General features: G+C 53.5%; 1 protein-coding gene across 9 annotated transcripts in view; it reads left to right on the top strand.

Annotated features, from left to right (window-relative positions):
* RBM38 (RNA binding motif protein 38) overlaps window positions 1-18,306 on the top strand; it is a 125,053-nt gene that overhangs the window by 11,586 nt on the left and 95,161 nt on the right. For 3 of the 9 annotated variants that reach the window (XM_061437067.1, XM_061437068.1, XM_061437069.1), the window contains one exon: window positions 2,774-4,344. The exons of the other annotated variants lie outside the window; for them this stretch is intronic. In XM_061437067.1, coding sequence (XP_061293051.1) covers window positions 2,774-3,077 — 304 coding nt within the window. In that variant the 3' untranslated portion in view covers window positions 3,078-4,344. Of the gene's footprint in view, window positions 1-2,773; window positions 4,345-18,306 lie in introns of those variants that run through there. 9 annotated transcript variants of the gene reach the window in all.

Here is an 18,306-nt window from a genome sequence, read left to right as displayed (position 1 = left end):
GCAAATAGCAGGGATGAAGGGATCCACTGTGAGAACTTCCTGGCCCGGGGCAACTGGGGCTGCTCTGGGACTGGCCAGGTGTGCCCAGGCTCCTACCCCTAGGGCAGGGTTTGTTGCTGTGTCCACGAGGCTGTGGTACCTATCCCCACCTCAACTCTGCCCTCACTGGGTTCACCCCTGGCTCAGGATTGCTTCTTACGTGTGTGTGCTTTTATTGTGGTAAGGTGTGAGGGAGTGCTTAGTCACTCAGTCCTGTCCAACTCTGCAGCCTTGTGGACTGGAGCCCACCAGACTCCTCTGTCCATGGGATTTTTCAGGCAAGAATACTGCAGTGGGTTGTCATACTCTCCTCAAGGGGAATCTTCTTGACCCAGGAATTGAACCCACATCTCCTGTGTCTCCTGCATTGGCAGACAGGTTCTTTACTGCTGAGTCACGAGGGAAGCCCTGTGGTAAAGTACACATAACCTAAAATCTGCCATTTTAGGGCATTAAGCATTTTCACAAAGTTGTGTATTCATCACCACCATCTGATTCAGAACTTCTGCGTCACCCAGGAGGACACCACTTAGCACCCCCTCCCCTCTCCTGCTTCCTGAAGCCCCTGTGCCTATGACCACTTTCTCTCTGGACTGGCTTCTGTGGAGGTTTCCATGAGTGGAATTGTGCAGTCCAGAGCCTTTCACTTCTGGCTGCTTTCCCCAGCATCGTGTCCTCAAGGGTCATCCACACAGTGGTGGTGTGTATAAGCGTGTTACTCCTTTTTATGGCAGAATAACATTCCTTGGCATGCATACACCGCAGTCTGGAAACCCATTCATCCTTGGACAGGAGCTTGGGTTGCTTCTCCTTTGTGGCTGGTGCGAATAGTGCTTATCATCTCTTAACTGTGCCCTTGAGTCCGTTTGCCTCACAGAGATACTCAGACCCCCATGCACCAACTGCTCGCCCCCCTACCCCCTCCACAGCCCCCTTCCCAGCCTTTTCTTTGCATTCAAAACATCGGGCCACATAAAGTTGCTGTCAGTCAACTTCTTGGACCCGTAAAAATGGCAGTTTTATACGATTCCACCTCACCCATCCTTAGCACTGGTTTAAACACACATTTGATTTTTTTAGTGAACATTATCACCGCTCAGTATAAATGTAACAGTTTTGCATAAACAGCACGTCTGTTCTGTGGCCTGGTTTTCTCTCCCAGCAATGTGGAGAGGGAGAGTGGCTTGAGATTGAGATTGGACTTTGTCCCGCTGACCCGTGGGTTGGTCTGGGGGACCCCAGGCACTGCTTTGTTGACACTGGGGTTTCTCTGCTTTTTCTGTGTTCCCAAGGGGGCGGCCGGGACCCATTGAGCCCCGTCTTTTTTCAGGAGCAAGGGCTCCCGGATGCTGAGGGCCCGGCAGGGGAGGGAACCTGGCTTCCAGGGCCCTGCTTGCTGTCCCCCAGCTGTCCCAGTTTCTGGCTCTGCCACACCTGCGGGATTCCCAGGAGGGAACATTTTCCCTTTTGCTTTCCAAACAGCTTCTCTTTGAAATGGAAGGGCGGCGGGACAGGGTTTCCGGGCCTGTCTTACAGGTGTAGAGGCCCTGTCCTTCATATCTCTAGCAGGTCTGAGAGGAGGATGAGGAGCTGATGGCCGCCCTGGTGGCTCTGTGCCCACCCCTGCCGTGGGCGCTGCTGCACACTGGCCGTGGGGCTCGGCGCTGGCTGGCAGAGCAGGCACCTGCCGATACTGCCTTCCCGAGCCTCACTTTCCCCTTTGGCGATGTGCGGGATCACCCCTGTGGTGGAGGGCTGGGTGCACGGCATGCACAGCACCCACAGTGGGCAGCCTGCCAGGTGTGATGAGTGCCAGGTGCAGGTCACAGCTCTCAGACTGATGCCCAGGGGCCACATCCTGTTCCCTCCACGCTGGTACTGTGGGCGAGGTGCCTCTGAGCCCAGTGTTTCTGTTGTAAACTGAGATAATTATGAGAGCCACTCTAGGGGAAGGTTCACCAGTTGTCTTACGTGAGACGTGGCCACCGGGCTGCTGAGCCCTGTCCCTAAGGCTTAGCCATCACCTTTGCTCTTAGTACCACCATCTGGTTATACTTCTCTTCATTGTTTTCTTCGTTCACTCAGCAGGTGAGCCCGTGCTGGGGGCCAAGGTCTGTGTTGTCATTTCATAGGTGGCCGACGTTTTAGTTGGTGGGGAGACGGATGTGGGAGATAAGTAAGTTGTGTAGGTGTCACTTGGGGGCGTGGCGAGATGCTGGAAGATGAGTAGGGAAGTGGGGGTGGGGACAGGGCTGGCTTCATGGACTGTGCCCTGGGTGATCACATGGGGACTTGGTGCTCAGAAGGGCCTGTGCTGGGTTTGATGCGCTGGTTCTGAAATTGCTAATCATTTTTAAACTCCCCCTGGCCCCCAAGTCATGTTGTTGCTCCTGTCAGGAATGGATGGTGTTTGGGGTGTAGGGTAGTTTGAGGGGGTTTCCTGGAGGGGTTCACTGAGGAGATATTTTAAGTGCAGACTTGAAGAGGGGCAGTAGGATCCCTGTGGGTCGCTGGGGAGAGTGCTGTGCCGGTTGTGGGCATGGCCAGTGCCACGGCCCTGCGGTGGGAGCAGCCTTATTGCTCAGGCTGCACCCGTTTTACACATGAGGAAGTGGAGACACGGGAGGGTGACGCAGCATCGCCCAGCAGTCCCAGCTCCTCCACTCCACCCTGGAGCCAGCTGTGCTTCCCTGCTCTGTCACCCGACCCTGACCCTCTCTGCTTGGCCCCGCAGGCTGACCCCCCACTACATCTACCCACAAGCCATCGTCCAGCCCAGCGTGGTGATCCCAGCCGCCCCGGTTCCACCTCTGTCCTCGCCTTACATCGAGTACACGCCGGCCAGCCCGGCCTATGCCCAGTACCCACCGGCCACCTATGACCAGTACCCGTACGCCGCCTCGCCCGCCACAGCCGCCAGCTTCGTGGGCTACAGCTACCCGGCCGCCGTGCCCCAGGCCCTCTCGGCTGCGGCTCCCGCGGGCACCACCTTCCTGCAGTACCAGCCTCCACAGCTGCAGCCTGACCGGATGCAGTGAGGCTGCCCCCGCCTGCGACTGCAGCCCCGTCACTGTGGGCTGGGTGGGCGCCAGCCGGGTCCAGGGGTGCACACCCACCCCTGGGCCTCGGAGGACCGTGCGGGACCCCACCAGCACCCTGGATGGCCCAGAGACCACTGCTCTTTACACCTGGGACGTCATGTCTTGAGGGAGTACTTGAATGACCGAAAGCTAATCGAAGATCAGCCTGATCAGTCGCACACGCACCGTCCCCACCCTCCCATACCCTAGGAGCCCGCAGGTGGTCCCCCCAGCACCCGGAAGGGTCTTCTGGACCCTCCGTAAACCCCAACCGCCCTCTGGGTCCTGTTCAGAGAAGCCTTATTACTCCAGGGAAGCCCAGGATTGCGAAGTGCATTGACTGTTGTCACTTCATCCGCATGACTGTGAACCGCAGGTAGGGGACTCTCCCACCCCCAGAAATTCCCATTATCTAAATGCTGGCCCGGGGGCATCCCCCCACCCAAGGCTCCCAGGTGCGGCAGGGCCTCCGGTGACTGGCGACTAGGGCAGCCAGCCATGGTCCGTTCCATCGAAGCACTGCGGCTCTTTTTCTTATCATTGTTCTTTTGCTACTAAGATGATTTCAGAGTTTCAGTCTATTTTTTCAATGGAGACTCCCATCGCCAAGAATCCGAAACCTGTTTTTTTGACTTTGAGACTTGCTTTGGTCGATGGCTCGTCCGCCTGAAGAGATGGTGGTGGTGGTCTTCTGATAAGTGTCTACCAGCCCGAGCTCCTCAGAGGTGGGCATCTTGACAGTGAGTTGTCTTAAGCTTGGCTCGCTCCCCGAGGCCGTGAAGTGGGTGCTGGCTGAGGGGCTGGACCACCACATCCCGGCCAGCTGGCAGGATAGAGGCTCAGAGCACAGGGTGGTCCCCACCCCACCCCCACCCACATAGTGTCGCCTGCTGTATACAACCTGCGGGTTTGAGCTGAGACACGTCTGCCTGCCTTGAGAGCTCAGGGAGAGGAGGCGGCGGTTCACACACACCACGATGGGGCCTCGCCCTGGAGGAGCAAGGGAAAGATGAGGGGCGGGCGGGCTGGAAGGTTGGGGGCACTGAGGTGCTCATTCAGACCTACCTCAGGGACACGGGAGGCCTCGGGGCTGACGTATGTGGGCTTTGCTGCACGCCTGGTGCAGAGTCAAAGCCCAGAAAGTTAAGGTAGCTAATATTATAATAATATTTTTATTAGAATGTTCTGATTATAAAAAATAAAACTTGTTTTCTTTAAAGAAAAAGTGGGTCTGTGGTTTTTTTCCCCTCAAAGGGGGCGCCTCTGACCCCCACAGCAACCAGGCTCAGCATTGTTGATGTGCTGGGAGCAGGGCCCTAGGGGCAGAGGTCAGGGGGTTGGGTAGGGTGTTGTCATTTACGGCACCACTGGAGCCCCGTGGAAGAGAAAGCTGGGCGCTGCTGGCGGAACCTGGGCAGCGTCTGCTAAGAGAGCTGAGGAGCAGGTATCCAGGCCACCCACCCTTGGGGCACTGGCAGCCAGACACAAGTCAGGGTGGAAAAGAGATGTCTAGGGTGTGTGAGTAAGGGGGTCCCATCTTGGGGGAGTCCCAACGTCTTCCACCACCTACCTGGAGCTCCGTCAGTGGTGGGAGATCATGAGGCCTTCTGGAAGGAGTGTGAAGGCTGGAGAGGGAGGTTCATTTGCTCATTCCCTCAATTGCTCCCTCATTCATTCATTCATTTCAAGAAATTGTTGTATGCCAGGTCACATGCAAAGCACCGGGAGTAGTCGTAAACAAAGCATACAGTTCTGCCCGGGGGAGGGGGGGTTATAGTCTAGTAGGGACACACAGCAGGCATGCAAAGCAGTGAGGGAGATGCAGGAAACATGCAAATACAGAGATTTCACATACCGGTCAGGATGTGTTACCAGGTAATGGAGGAGAAGGCCTGGGTTCCAGGTAGAGGAACAGCAGGCGTCAAGGCCCAGGACAAAGAGGCCCAGGTGGCTGGAGAGGTTCATGAGGGGAGGCAGGGTGGCAGGTGAGTGTAGGAGGTGGCGGGGCTGAGGGGGCAGCAGAGACCAGTGAGCATGCTGTGAGCACAGTCTGGGTTGGGGGAGGGGGACAGTGCAGAGACGCCCGTTGCCTGGCGAGCTCGGCACAGTGCGGTCGATGCCCTGGGGGACGGGAGGAGAGGACTGCACAGGTAGGAGGAGGCACCAAGGGCAGTTGGACGGAGGGGTTCCTCCTGGTGATCTGGGGAAATGAGGTGGGTGCTCCTGGTGGGCAAGCCAGTCTGAGCAGAGCTCAGAGGTTGAGAGTTGGCCTACTTTGGGACAGTCGCTCTCCAGGCACCAGGCTGCTTGTCCTCCCGGACCTTGCAGAGCTTGTACGTCTGTGCCATCTCCCCCATTCACCTCCTGCACAGTAGGCGAGCCAGGCTCCCTCTGGTCACTCTGAACTCCTCCCTCACCCTCGTGTGCAACTCCTGCTAAGCCTGTCTCTTGCCTGCCCGCTCCTTGCCCCCTCCTCCGTTTCCAGCCCTGGTGCAGCATCGCCTTCCTCTCTCCTGGACCCTTGCAGTGGCCCCTTCGCTGCTTCTGCCCCTGTCCTCTGGCAGTCTATGGGCTGCATTTTGCAGCCAGAGGGCCCTGTTTGACGTCAGTGGGGTTCCCCGCTCCCCCAGCTCAGAACCCTCTGTGGCTCCCCATCATCCTTGAGGAAGAAGCCAAAGCTGTCACTGTGGTCTGGGAGGGCCCCCACACTAGAGCCTGCCACAGGACCTTTGCACTTGCTGTCGAATCCTCCAGCTTTCACCTGCTGGACTCCTCCAGCTCTCAGTGCATCTTTGTCCCAGCAGCCTCCTCTGGCCCCAGTCTCAGTCCAGACAGCTGGACTGTGTCCCCTGTCTGGTGTAACCTCACCTGACCCTGTCCCACCCCCATTGGAACACTGACACCAGGGGGGCATCTGCTTTGTGTCCTGTATGTCCCCTACATGTAGTGTTGTGCCAGGCACAGCAGGGAAACTGAGGCCCGCTGGCATTTGGAACTTGATTCTGGTGGAGGACACCAGCGGGAGTTTTGGAACCATCCATCCAGGCTGGAGTGTGCTGGGCAGATCTGAGATGAGAGGAGCTGGGGCCCGGGAAGGGGTGGGGCAGCCAGAGGCCAAAACTGCCACGGTGTCTGCAGGGAACAGGACAGATGATGCATGGGGAACGTAGCACCTGCCCAGAGCTGGGTGGCTGGGTCTGATCCCAGGTCCACCGACAACTCCACGTGGTCAGCCTTTGGCTTTGAAGCGAGATGACTCACCCTGATTCAGGAAGGTGGCTTGAGGCAGACTGGGAGCCACCTTCCCTGTGCTGACCTGGGGTCCCCGTGGGATTACCCTGGGTCTGTTTCAGTCCCTTTGATTCTGAGATTTATGAATTTACCCCCTTTCTGTGGTCCAGGTCCCCAGCCTCTGCCCAGGGAAGGGTCAGGGTTCTCAGGGTCAAGTCAGGTGAGATCCTGCCAGGCAGGGTTTCCTTGTCTCACCAGGGACCCCTGATGCTCCCTCACACCTGCCCCTGCCCCCTACCTCTCTCCCTCTGGCTGTGTCTTAGTTTGCAAACACTGGCAAGGTGTCATGAAGGTCACCATGGGGCTCCCAGCTCCAAGAAGACATTTGCTGCTGTTGATAAGTGCTGGGGGTGGGCGGCGAGTGCTGCCAGGGTTATCTGGAGGGCCACTCACAGCCAGCCCATTTCCTGTCGCTATCGGCTGGTGGCAGCCTCTGGGACCGGCCTCGAGGCCTCATACACATCCTCCTGGGGTCTGGGACCGAGGGCTCTAGACAGTGGTAAACCGCGGAGAGTGAGCTTCCAGAGTCAGGGCATTTAGTGCAGGGCAGGAGCAAGCTGAGGACGGCAGGCGGTGGTCTGTGCATGTGGGATGCCCCGACGATGATTATAAACGAGGACAGTAAATAATGCTGCTGACATCCATGGGCTGTCCTGGCTCAGGCGCTGTGTGCAAGCACTTTTCCTGGATGGTCGGTTACCCACGAGGGGACACTCAGATGGCCCCTTTGCACAGATGCAGAAACTGAGACACAGAAGTGGAGTCACCACAGCCTGGGCCCCTGAGGCGTGGCGGTGGGAGGTGCTCTGCCATGGAGGTGAAGGGCCTGGGCCTGATCCAGGGCCTGGTACCCTCTGAGGCTGGCAGGGTGAGCTCAGCCAGGTTTCTGCCTCCCTGAGCCTCGCTGAGAAAGGAGCCACAAGAGTCCCCCTGAGACCAGGGCTCTGTCCCTGCTCTGCTGCATCCCCAGCAGGCAGTGTAGTGAGAGGGGCCTCGGTGATTGGTTCAGCATTAGGCATATGACCCAGTCTGGGTCAGTGGGAGTCAGTTCTGGATTCCTACTGGTCCTCTTGAGGGAAGGAAGCTGTCTGTCTGCTGGGGAGCCAATCTGGGAGCAGATAAGCCTGGAGCTGCTGGGGTTGGGGGAGGGGTGGGGTGGGGCGAAGGCATGGAGTGGAGAGGCAGGACTATGTGTGCCTTTGAAGAGACCACACTAGGGAAAGTAGAGCTGAGGAGTCAAAACAAGGTCTTAGTGACATCTATGGGGCCCCTCGATCCAGCTGTGCCTGCATTAGACCCTGGACTTCCCCATTATAAGGGCTAATACATTTCCTTTTTCACTTACCCCAGTTTAATTTTATTTTTTTCTGTCCTTTGCAATCAAGACTCTGGATATATACAATCTCAAAGGGCCCGCATTACTTAAAATTAGGCTGAGTGATATACAATAAAAAAAATAGTAACAGTGATTCTTAGCAAGTTACAAGTTCATTTTTTTGTTTTTCTAATATAAAAGAAATCTGAAGCAGACGGTCCAGTGTTTAAATGAGAGCTCCAGTCGTCAGAATCAGGCTCCTTCTAACTTCCAATGGCACTGTTTTAGTGCATGGTTTACTTTCTCAAGACATCACATGAAACAAGGTGGCTGCCAGAGATCCAGCCATCACCTCAGAGTTCTAGACAGAAGAAAGAAGGAGGAGGAAAGTGAAAGGAATACCTCAAGCTGGGAGTTCCCAAGGAGGTTTCACAGAAATTGCACGTTTCTCTTCCATCTCACTGACCAGAACTTGGTCACGTGGCCATACTCAACCATGAGGGGCGAGTGGGTAATACAGGTGTTTAGCTGGATTTTTACCTGGAATACAGAAAGCCTTTTGTTACTAAGGAGGAAGGTGGGACTGTCCATCATGCAGTTTCTGTCTCAGACTCTCCTGGCAGTTAACTGTGAGTCCAGGATACTAACACCCCATTCACAGGGGCTTTGTGCACATTGTTACTGACTCAATCCCTCTCTCGACCTTCACACCAGCCAGGTCAGCTGGGTCTGTCATCGTCATGCCCACTTCTCACATGGAGAAACTGGGGCTCAGAGTGTGCACAGAACTTGCCCAGGGTCACTCCCCAGGGGCAGTTCTGAGATGGTAGCTGAAGTTTCTGCCTCATCGTGTTGCTCAGGTTTGGTGAACAGTCATCATGGGGCGTCTGAACCTTATATAGGGCTTGCGGCCCCGAGGTGCTTTCACATTTAGGGTCCTTGAGTGGGGTGCTGCCCTGGGCAGACCGTTTGATGTTCTCCCGTGTGCTGGCTCTATTCCTCCTGGTCAGAACCCTCCCACAAGGTATGGCTTAATAGTCCCATTTTACAGAGGAGAAGACTGAGACTCAGAGGGGCTACGTGGTTGCTCCAGGCTTGGGTTTGTCTGTGATGTTGGCCTCTGGCTCTGTGGCCCCTGGGAGCTCGAGGTGGAACGTCTTGGCCGGGGCTCCCCCACCACCCTGCCCACAAGCCTCCTCCAGGCAGACAGACCCCACTAGGCCAACATGTTGCAGGGCAAAGGACCAGATACTTGGGGACCTCTGGCTCTGTCTCTCCTCGTCACTGCCTTTCCCTAGGCAGCAACTGGGTCATGATCACCTGCACACAGTGTGATCACCACGGTCCTCTCCCCAGACCACCACTAGGATGAAAGAGGGTGACTAGTGCTCAGTGCCGTGGGGCAGACACCCAGCTCCTGAAGCCTCAGCCCCGTGCCCGTGGGAAAGCTGAGCAAGCAGTGGAGGGTGGAGGTGAGAAAACCACCCCAATTCCTGTGAAAGCCGCCCGCTGCCTCTAGGGGTCCCGCCTGTGGATGAAGGACCCCATGTTTCCATCAAATGAGGCACACCCTCCCCCTCATTACCCTCAGCTCTGGAATGAAGGCTGTCCCCAGGGTCATGACAACCGACCATCAGTGAACACTTCTGATGGCTTTCCATAGTCTGTACCTACTCTCTCCCTGAATCCTTCCGGCAACCCACAGGTGGTTGACTGTGCCCAGCTTACAGGCAGGAAAACCAAGGCTGGGAGAGTCAGCTGCCTGCCCGTGGCTAGAGAGCTGATGTGGCTGCCAGGATTTGGATAGGAGAATCCTGAATCTGGAGGACACATGCCACCCTGCCCCAAGGGCTGGGCTCTGGCCTCCCCAACCCCTGCCCCATTCTCTCCTTCCTCACCCTCTATCCTGCTCGTCCCTGCCTAGAGAGCTGAGTCACACTTGTGCTTGTCCCCAAGATGTAAACACCGAACCGGGAGCCCCCTGGGATTGGGGGCTGTCCAAACACAGGGCAGCTGCCCAGCGTGCCCTGGGGCTGGATGTCTGCACGGGGCATGGGCCACGGTGTGGGGTGGGTACCTGGCCCTCCAGATACCACCTGGGCCTCCTGCTGGGGCCGATAAGTGCCCAGCTGTGCTTATCAGCCCTGCTCCACTGTCTGCTCACCTCAAGCCGTGTGTACACAGCAGCCTGGAGATCAAGGATGGGGCAACTCCACCCCCCAGCCCCAAGCCCCGAACACCAGCAACTAAGCTGGCTACATTAGAGACAGCTCGAGAGTTCAAGGTGCCTCCTGCTGGCTTCTCTGGGCCCCATGATGGAGACACTTGTACATGAATTAAAAATGAAGGTCTTTTATTTCTAAATTATAACATTAGCAAGGTTGGGGGAAAATTCCAAAATAAAGGGAATTTATTCAAATAATTTACATATGTGTATAATAAACGAGGAAGGAACTAGTGTGTAAGTGTTATAGTCACTCAGTCATGTCGACTCTTTTCGACCCCATGGACTGTAGCCTGCCAGGCTCCTCTGTCCATGGAATTCTCCAGGCAAAAATACCTGAGTGGGTAGCCTTTCCTTTTTCCAGGGGATCTTCCCAACCCAGGGATTGAACCTGAGTCTCTTGAATTGCAAGCAGATTCTTCACCATTTGAACCACCAGAGATGTTAATAATACCAGGACTACAGGGAAGTTTTACTTTTTTCTTAACACAATTCTGTACAATTTGGAACTGAGCAAGAAAAATTGGAGACCGAAGTTTGGCGTCTGGTTGATACTACATTTCTGTGCACATACTCCAAATACTACCAGGGTGGGGTCATTTCAGTGCCTGTCGGCTTGCTTATACTGGTCTTCTGGGTGTCTCTGATGAGCCAGAGCTGGGTGGGGTCCCAGCTGTCCTTGCCTCCTCCCACCTCTTATCTAGGGTGACCCACTCAATCTTCTAAAAAGGTAACACAGAACATGCTGTTCCCTGGCATAGGAGCCTCTGTGGTTCCCCATTGCCCTGGAATAAAATCTCAGTTCTGTGCCATGGCTGAACTGGCCCTACCACCTCGCAGATGCCTTTCTCACAAGCCACTCTCCCCACAGGTGTTCTGTCCCTCAGCCTTAGTTCAAAAGTCACCAGTCTCAGCTCAGATGTCTCCCCTGCTCCCCACCCGAAAGATGCCTTCCTAGACCTCCTTGTCGAAGCTGCTTCCCCACCCCACCCCCATCTTTGTTCACTCTGACTTTTCTTCCCTTTCGGGGCAGCTGTCTCTCCTTGTGTTGCCATCACCCAGAACAAGAGCCTGGGTGTGGCCTCAGAGCATCTTAGGTAGGAACGGGTCCAGGCTGCCTCTTGCATCCTCCTTGGAGCTGACTGGGTCCTTTGGGCTGTGTTCTCCTGGCATCCTGCTCCTGCCTGACACAAGGCCTCACATCATCCCTGCTCACCAGCCTTCAGCACATCCAGGACACCTGCCCCTGTTTGCTGCAGATCCGGCCTCTGCCTTGTTGGTCTGCATGAGCTCACCTGGCCCAGGTGAAGAGTCTGCTTGGCTCCCATGGGTGGAGGATGAGGGAGGGACTTGCAAAAAAGGCCACAATCCTGAGCCTGGAGCTGAGGTTTAAATAGGAGCCTCCAAGGTCACAGGGGATGGGGGGCAGGGGTGAGTGAGGCTGCCGTGTTCCTCCTTGTGGGGCAGGCCAGACAGAGAATCCCGTACTTACTGAGCACCTAGCTTCTGCCAGGCACTGTGCTGAGTGCTTGGCTGTGTCACTCACAAAGCCCATGCAGTGTGCATGTACATTGTCCCCATTTTACAGATGCAGAAACTGAGGCTCAAAGTAATTAGGAAGCTGGCAGAGCTGGGGTCCTAACCTCAGTGGGTCTGATGCCAAAGTCACTCCCTCAGCCTGCTGCTGGCTTTTCTACTGGAACGAATGGCGATGTGTAATTCGGTGCAGCCACGAAGAACCATGAGGCAGAGGTACCTTTGTGACTTGGAGAGATGTTCATGGAGCACCGTGGGAAGGTGAGCACCCACAGGCAGAAGCTTCTCTGGCCCACAGTCCTACAGAGCAATGATAGAACACTCGCTCTTCCCCTTCGCCACAGTCCCCACCAGTCCTGATTGTGCTTCTCACTAAGCTCTGGTGGGTGTTTTAGCTTGCCAGCTAGGAGCCACGGGAGGCAGTCAGCTGGGGAGAAAGGTAGGGGCCACATCAGATACACGTCCATTTTATCCATGTCAGCGTCTTAAGTGGAGGACGTTCATGCAGTTAAGCCTTGATGGATGGATGGATGGAGGGAGGGATGAATGAAGGGAAGAAAGTATGGACAGAGAGAGAGAGGGAAGGGAGGACTGGTGGGTAGAGGGATGCTGGAAGGATGAATGGTAGGTTAGATAGACCGCCAGCCCCCATCGCCACTCCAGTGAAGTCAGTGCAAGGGTCCACTGCAAGCGTTTGGAATTAGACAGACATGAGTCTGAATTTGAGTTTCTTTCCTTACAAGCCGTGTGACCTTGGGTGAGTCACTCACCCTCTTTGATCCTCAGTTTCCTCATCTGTGCCTCCTGGGATAACTGTGGAAAAAGCAGCGAGGGCCAGGTTTGAGGGAGGAGCTTGAGGAGTGCCAGCCCTTCAGCACAGTCAGTGCTGTTGCCCTCGGTCCAAGGAAAACAGGTTAGTCCCTGGGGAAACCCAGCATTTTCTCCCCTTCCGTTCTGAGGATCTCGGGATTTCGCTGGACCACTGCCAATACTGTTAGTACCCCTTGCTCTTTGGCTTTAACCAGACAGATATAACCCCCACAAAGGCACAAAAGTCTGCAGGGAACAGGTTCCTGGTGGCACCCACAGAACCTGGGTCCAGGGAACTTCCCCAAATCGCACTGCACGGGCCCCACCGGGACCAGCTGAAGCTTGGCCTCTTGAGAGAAGGGTCTGGGCATGGGTATTATTTAAAGAGCATCATGATGATTTTAAAGTGAAGCCCGGCCTAAGAACCACCACGTTTAGTTCTGCTTAATGTTTTGTATGTTTTCACCTGTCCATTTTTACCTGTGTATCTTCTCTCATTTCTTCAGAGGTCCAAAAAAACTCTGTCCTCTTGTAGTTGGAGGAAGAATTCAAATTTGTCTCCTTTTTAGGGTTTTGATGGTTCAGTTTAAAAAATATCTTTTGTGAATCCCCTTGGAGTATAGCTGGTGAGAGCAGGGGAGCCCCCCGTCCACTTCCTTTATGTGGCTCTGAGACCCTCTGTGAATATAGCATGGGGTTTTTATTACAGTTTAGACTGGTTTAAAAGAATAACACTAAATGCAATCAAAGCAAAAGAGTGAGATGCCACTTCACAGCCCCTATGGTGGCTGGAAGGAAAAGTCAGGCAAGAACCCGTGTTGGTGGGGTGGGAGGAAATGAAACTCTCTGGGCTTCTCTTGTGGCTCAGCTGGTAAAGAATCTGCCTGTAATGCAGGTAGACCTGGGTACAATCCCTGGATTGGGAAGATCCCCTGGAGAAGGGAACGGCCACCCACTCCAGTATTTTTGGCCTGGAGAATTCCATGTACTGTATAGCCCATGGCGTCACAAAGAGTCAGACACAACTAAAGGACTTTCACTTTCACCCTGCTGGCGGGAATATGAACGGAAGATTGTCCAGCAGTTTTCAAATGATTAAATGTAGAGTTACCATGGGGCTTCCCAGGCGGCTCAGTGGTAAAGAATCTGCCTACTAAGCAGGAGACCTGAGTTCAATCCCTGGGTCAGGAAGATCTCCTGGAGAAGGAAATGGCAACCCACTCCAGTATTCTTGCCTGGGAAACTGGAAAATCCCATGGACAGAGGAGCAGGCCGGGCTACAATCCATGGGGTCGCAAAGAGTGGGACATGACTTAGTGATGAAGCAGCAGCAGCAGCAGCAGCAATAACCATACAACCCATAAATTGCACGCCTGGGTATATACCAAGACAAATAAAAAACATACATGCATGCAAAACATTGTCCATGAACATTCTAGCAGGCCTATTCACAATAGCCCCAAAGTGGAAATGAACTCACTGTCCACCATTGAAAAACAGATAAACAAAATATAGTATCCTATACAAAGAATATTATTTTCCATAAAAGGGAATGAAATTTCCTTTTTAAAATTTTTATTGAAGTATAGTTGATTTACAATGTTATGTTAGTTTCTGCTGTACAGCATAAATCAATTACACATATACATATATCCCCTCTTTTTTAGATTCTATTCCCATATAGCTCATTACAGAGTACTGAGTAGCATTCCCCATGCTACGTAGTAGGTCTTCATTAGTTATCTACTTGATATATAGTAGTGTGTATATGTAAATCCCAGCCTCCCAGTTAATCCCTCCCCCCTTTTCCCCTTTTGGTAATCACGTTTGTTTTCTACACATGAAATTCTGATATATGCTACAGCACAGGTGAACCTTGAAAACAGGATGATAGCTGGCAGAAACCAGTCGTGAAAGACCATGTCTCACATGATTCCATTCGTATGACATGTCCAGAACAGGCAAATCTACAGAGATAGTAGCTTAGTGGTTGCAGGGGCTGGGGGGCCAGGGGGTGGCCTGCCACATACCAGGCTCACCTCACCAGGCAGGTCTTACAAAATCAGCAAAGCAGTGGCTCTGAAAAAATGAGAAAAGACGATGAAAGAGTATTCCAAAAGAGCCACGGAAGTCACCATGGGAAAAAGCAGAGCTCTGGGCCCTTCTCACACTTACTTATCGCTGAACATCACTTCTGTTTTGGGTGACGCATGCGATGGGTTCCCAAGCTTCCCGATGTTTGTTCCCCAGGTGTCTGCTTGGCTAGAACCGCGCGGGTAGAGGCTGCGACCATGCGCTCAGTCCCTGCGCTGGGCTGTGTCTCCAGGTCACAAGGGGAGGGGAAGCTCTGGGCTTAGCCAAGATGGGGAGGGGACCCAGACCTCTCCAAGGCCTTCACCCACACTCGTCTGGTCCTGGGCCTCCATCACTTTAGTCTGTGGTGGACGTGGGGGCATCACGTGTAACCCATGGGGTGGGGAGCTCCAATGAGAGGGGCATTCATGGAATTCACAGTTTGAGGAGTGCTCTCTGGCGAATACGGATTTGACTTTTTACTCTATACATATTTCTGTTTGAATGTGATGCTGCAGAGGTGTATTGCTTCTGTGATTAAAAAAAACAAAAAGAGTAGAGAGAAATACAACCTCAGAGTGAAACACTGGAAGGTTACAGAGTTCTGAAAAGTGCAAAAGGAGAGCCCCTCCAATTCCAGATAATATTTGTGCTGTTGCTCCAGATTTCTCAGCAACAAGGCAGTGACATAGCCATGACTATAAGCTTGTGTGCTCAGTCATGTCTGACTCTTTGTGATCCCATGGACTGTAGAACTCCAGGCTTCCCTGTCCTTCACCATCTCCCAGAGTTTGCTCAAACTCATGTCCATGAGTCGGTGATGCCATTCAACCATTTCATCCCCTGTCATCCCCTTCTCCTTATGCCCTCAGTCTTTCCCAGCATCAGAGTCTTTCCCAATGGGTCGGATCTTCACATCATGTGGCCAAAGTACTGGGGCTTCAGCTTCAGCATTGGTCCTTCCAGTGAATATTCAAGGTTGATTTCCTTTAGGATTGACTGGTTTCATCTTCTTGCTATTTAAGGAACTCTCAAGAGTCTTCTTCAGCACCACAGTTTGAAAGCATCAGTTCTTCAGCATTCAGTCTTCTTTATGGTCCAACTCTCACATCTGTATATAACAAATGGAAAAACCATAGTTTTGACTAAACGGACATTTTGTTGGCAAAATGATGTCTCTGCCTTTTAATATGTTGTCTAGGTTTGTCACAGCTTTTCTTCCAGGGAGCAAGCATCTTTTCATTTCATGACTGCAGTCACCATCTGCAGTGATAACTGGAGTGGGTTGCCATTTCCTGGTCCAGGGATTGAATGCATGTCTCTTGCTTGGCAGGCGAATTCTTTACCACTGAGCCACCTGGGAACACCTTTAATTGATGCCTCACTCACTATTTTTAAATGTGCTTGTCCACTCACCTTCATAGCTCGCAGCCCACTCATCGTTACTGCATTCAGTGAACTCTGCTAACATGTATTAGCACCTACTGTGTGCAGACTCAGTCCTAGGCCCTGCGGAGACAGCCCGGAACAAAGCAGAAAGATCCCGGTCGTCCTAGGGCTTTCAGTTTCCTGGGAGAGATGAACAAAACACAGGGAAACCATTAACTAAGATCATTACAGAATCAGCGGGAGCTGGGGAGGAAGTTATCAGGTGGTCCCAGGGCCTTTGCGCAAGCTGTTTGCACTACCTGAGTGCTGTTCCTGCAGATGCAGAGACCATCCTTGGCAGCTCCTGCCACCCTCTCTCACTCTGCACTCTGCTTGCCTGCCTCCTCAGGAGCACTTGTCAGGGTTTGCACTTCTCAGTACACTTTGTTTGCTCACTTAATATCTGTCTCCCATCCTGTACTATAAGCTGGGAGGGGCAGTAGCAGGCCAGAGCCTTCATGATGGTACCCAGCCCCAGCACCCAGTGCCAGGCACATAGAAGGGGCTTATAGTACTTGCTGGACATATGAATTCTAAATAATTTAAGTGACCTTCCGAGTCAAGGAGAGGCCATCTGAGGCAGAGGCCATCTTTAGGAAAGGATGGATGGGGGGGCATGGGTACCCTGGCTGTGGGCTGCAGATCCAGCCAGGATCTGACCTGGGAAGGGCCAGCAGGGGTCCAGGTCCTAGGAGAGGAGGGGCCACCTGGTCTGGGTGCAGGGGAAAGGGGATGAGCAGGAGCGAGGGCCAGACCCCTCCCTCCTGACCCGAGTCTTTGGGGAAGGAGCAGGGATTGCCCGTGGGAGTGTGGTATGTGGCTGCCTCCCGCGGGCTCCTCCTGGGACTGCCTCGGTCTCCTCCCAGGGCCGCACAATTCAGTTTTGACCATATTTGCCTCAGAGCCAAGTGGCCACCCTGTGGGGCTGGAGTATAAATATCAGTTTATTTACTCTGTGTCCCAGTCGAGCATGCTTCTGAGGAACGCAAGGCTTCCCTGCTGGCTAGCCTGAGAGTTTGGAAACAGCGCCCTCGGGGCAGGAGTCATCTGGAGGTTCTGAGTCACATTCACTGGGCCGGCTTGGAGCTCCTCTGCCCAGGCCACCCTGCACGGTGCCTGGTGCACTTTCCTCCAGAAAGTGAAACAGCAAATTCTCTGTGCACTCTGACCTCCTGCCGCCCCGTTGTGCAGGGGCTTCACTGTGGTCATTTACCCCCTCCCATGCCCAGATTTCCCCCTTGGGGAACCAGCCCTTCCCCACATCTGTCTTTCAGTCTCTGTGGCTCCAGATCCCAGCCCTGACCCTCTTAGGGTAGGTATGTGACCCAGACCTGGCCAAAAAGAACACCATACCACTAGCCTTAGAGACTAACTCAGGAGTGGGCACATGGTCTGCTCATGGGCAATGAGAGATGGTGAGAATTACAATGGGAGAGCTGGGAGAAGCAGGCCTCCTTTCCTGTAGATTTAACCTGAGGGTGGGAGCTGCCAGGGTGACCCATGTAGCATGAACCAGCATAGGAGGAAGCAGAGACATTGAATCTTGAGGACAGTATTTAAACTGCTGGATCCAGTCATTCCTGAAGTCAGGGTGAGAAAGCCTGTCAATTCTTTTTTTTCATTAAACCGGGGGTTAGTTTTCTATCAGGTCGTCACAAACTTATTGGCTTAAAACAACACTTAACAGATCATTATGTCCTACTTTTTGTGGTTCAGAGCTCCAGATACAGCATGATCCAGACAGGTCCTCAGCTTAGGATGACGAAGTCAAGGTTTCTGCAGAGCTGATCCTTATGGGAGGGTCTGGGAAGAATCCTCTTCCAGCCTCATTCAAATAGCTGGCTAAACTCAGTTCCTTGTGTCTATGGGACTGTGGTCCTCATTTCCTGCTGGCAGACAGTGGGGGCGGGTTTTTTGTTAGAGGCTGCCCACATTCCTTCTCTTGTTTCCCACGTGGCTCCCTTTTGCAACAATGCAACCATGGATCAAGTCTCTTTGGTGTTCAAATCTCTTCAACTTCCTCTTCTGCTGCCCCTCTCTGCCTCCTGCTGGAGAAAGCTCTCTGCTTTTAAAGACTCATGTTAGACTGAACCCACCTGGATAATCTAGGATACTCTCCCTCTTTGAAGATCCATAACCTTAATCACTGGAGAAGGCAATGGAAACCCACTCCAGTACTCTCGCCTGGAAAATCCCATGGGCGGAGGAGCCTGGTAGGCTACAGTCCATGGGTCACTAAGAGTCAGACATGACTGAGCAACTTCACTTTCACTTTTCACTTTCACGCATTGGAGAAGGAAATGGCAACTCACTCCAGTGTTTTTGCCTGGTGAATCCCAGGGAGGGGGGAGCCTGGTGAGCTGCCGTCTATGGGGTCGCACAGAGTCGGACACGACTGAAGCAACTTAGCAGCAGCAGCAGCAGCAACCTTAATCACATCTGCAAAGTCCCTTTTGCCGTGTAACCAAATATATTCAAACTTCATATAGTCACAGGTTCCCAGGATCCAG

This window comes from Bos javanicus, chromosome 13, assembly GCF_032452875.1.
Source record: "Bos javanicus breed banteng chromosome 13, ARS-OSU_banteng_1.0, whole genome shotgun sequence".
NCBI classification, from domain to species: domain Eukaryota; kingdom Metazoa; phylum Chordata; class Mammalia; order Artiodactyla; family Bovidae; genus Bos; species Bos javanicus.
The sequence above is the reverse complement of the archived record's forward strand: the minus strand, read 5'-3'. Positions and strand labels throughout refer to the sequence as shown.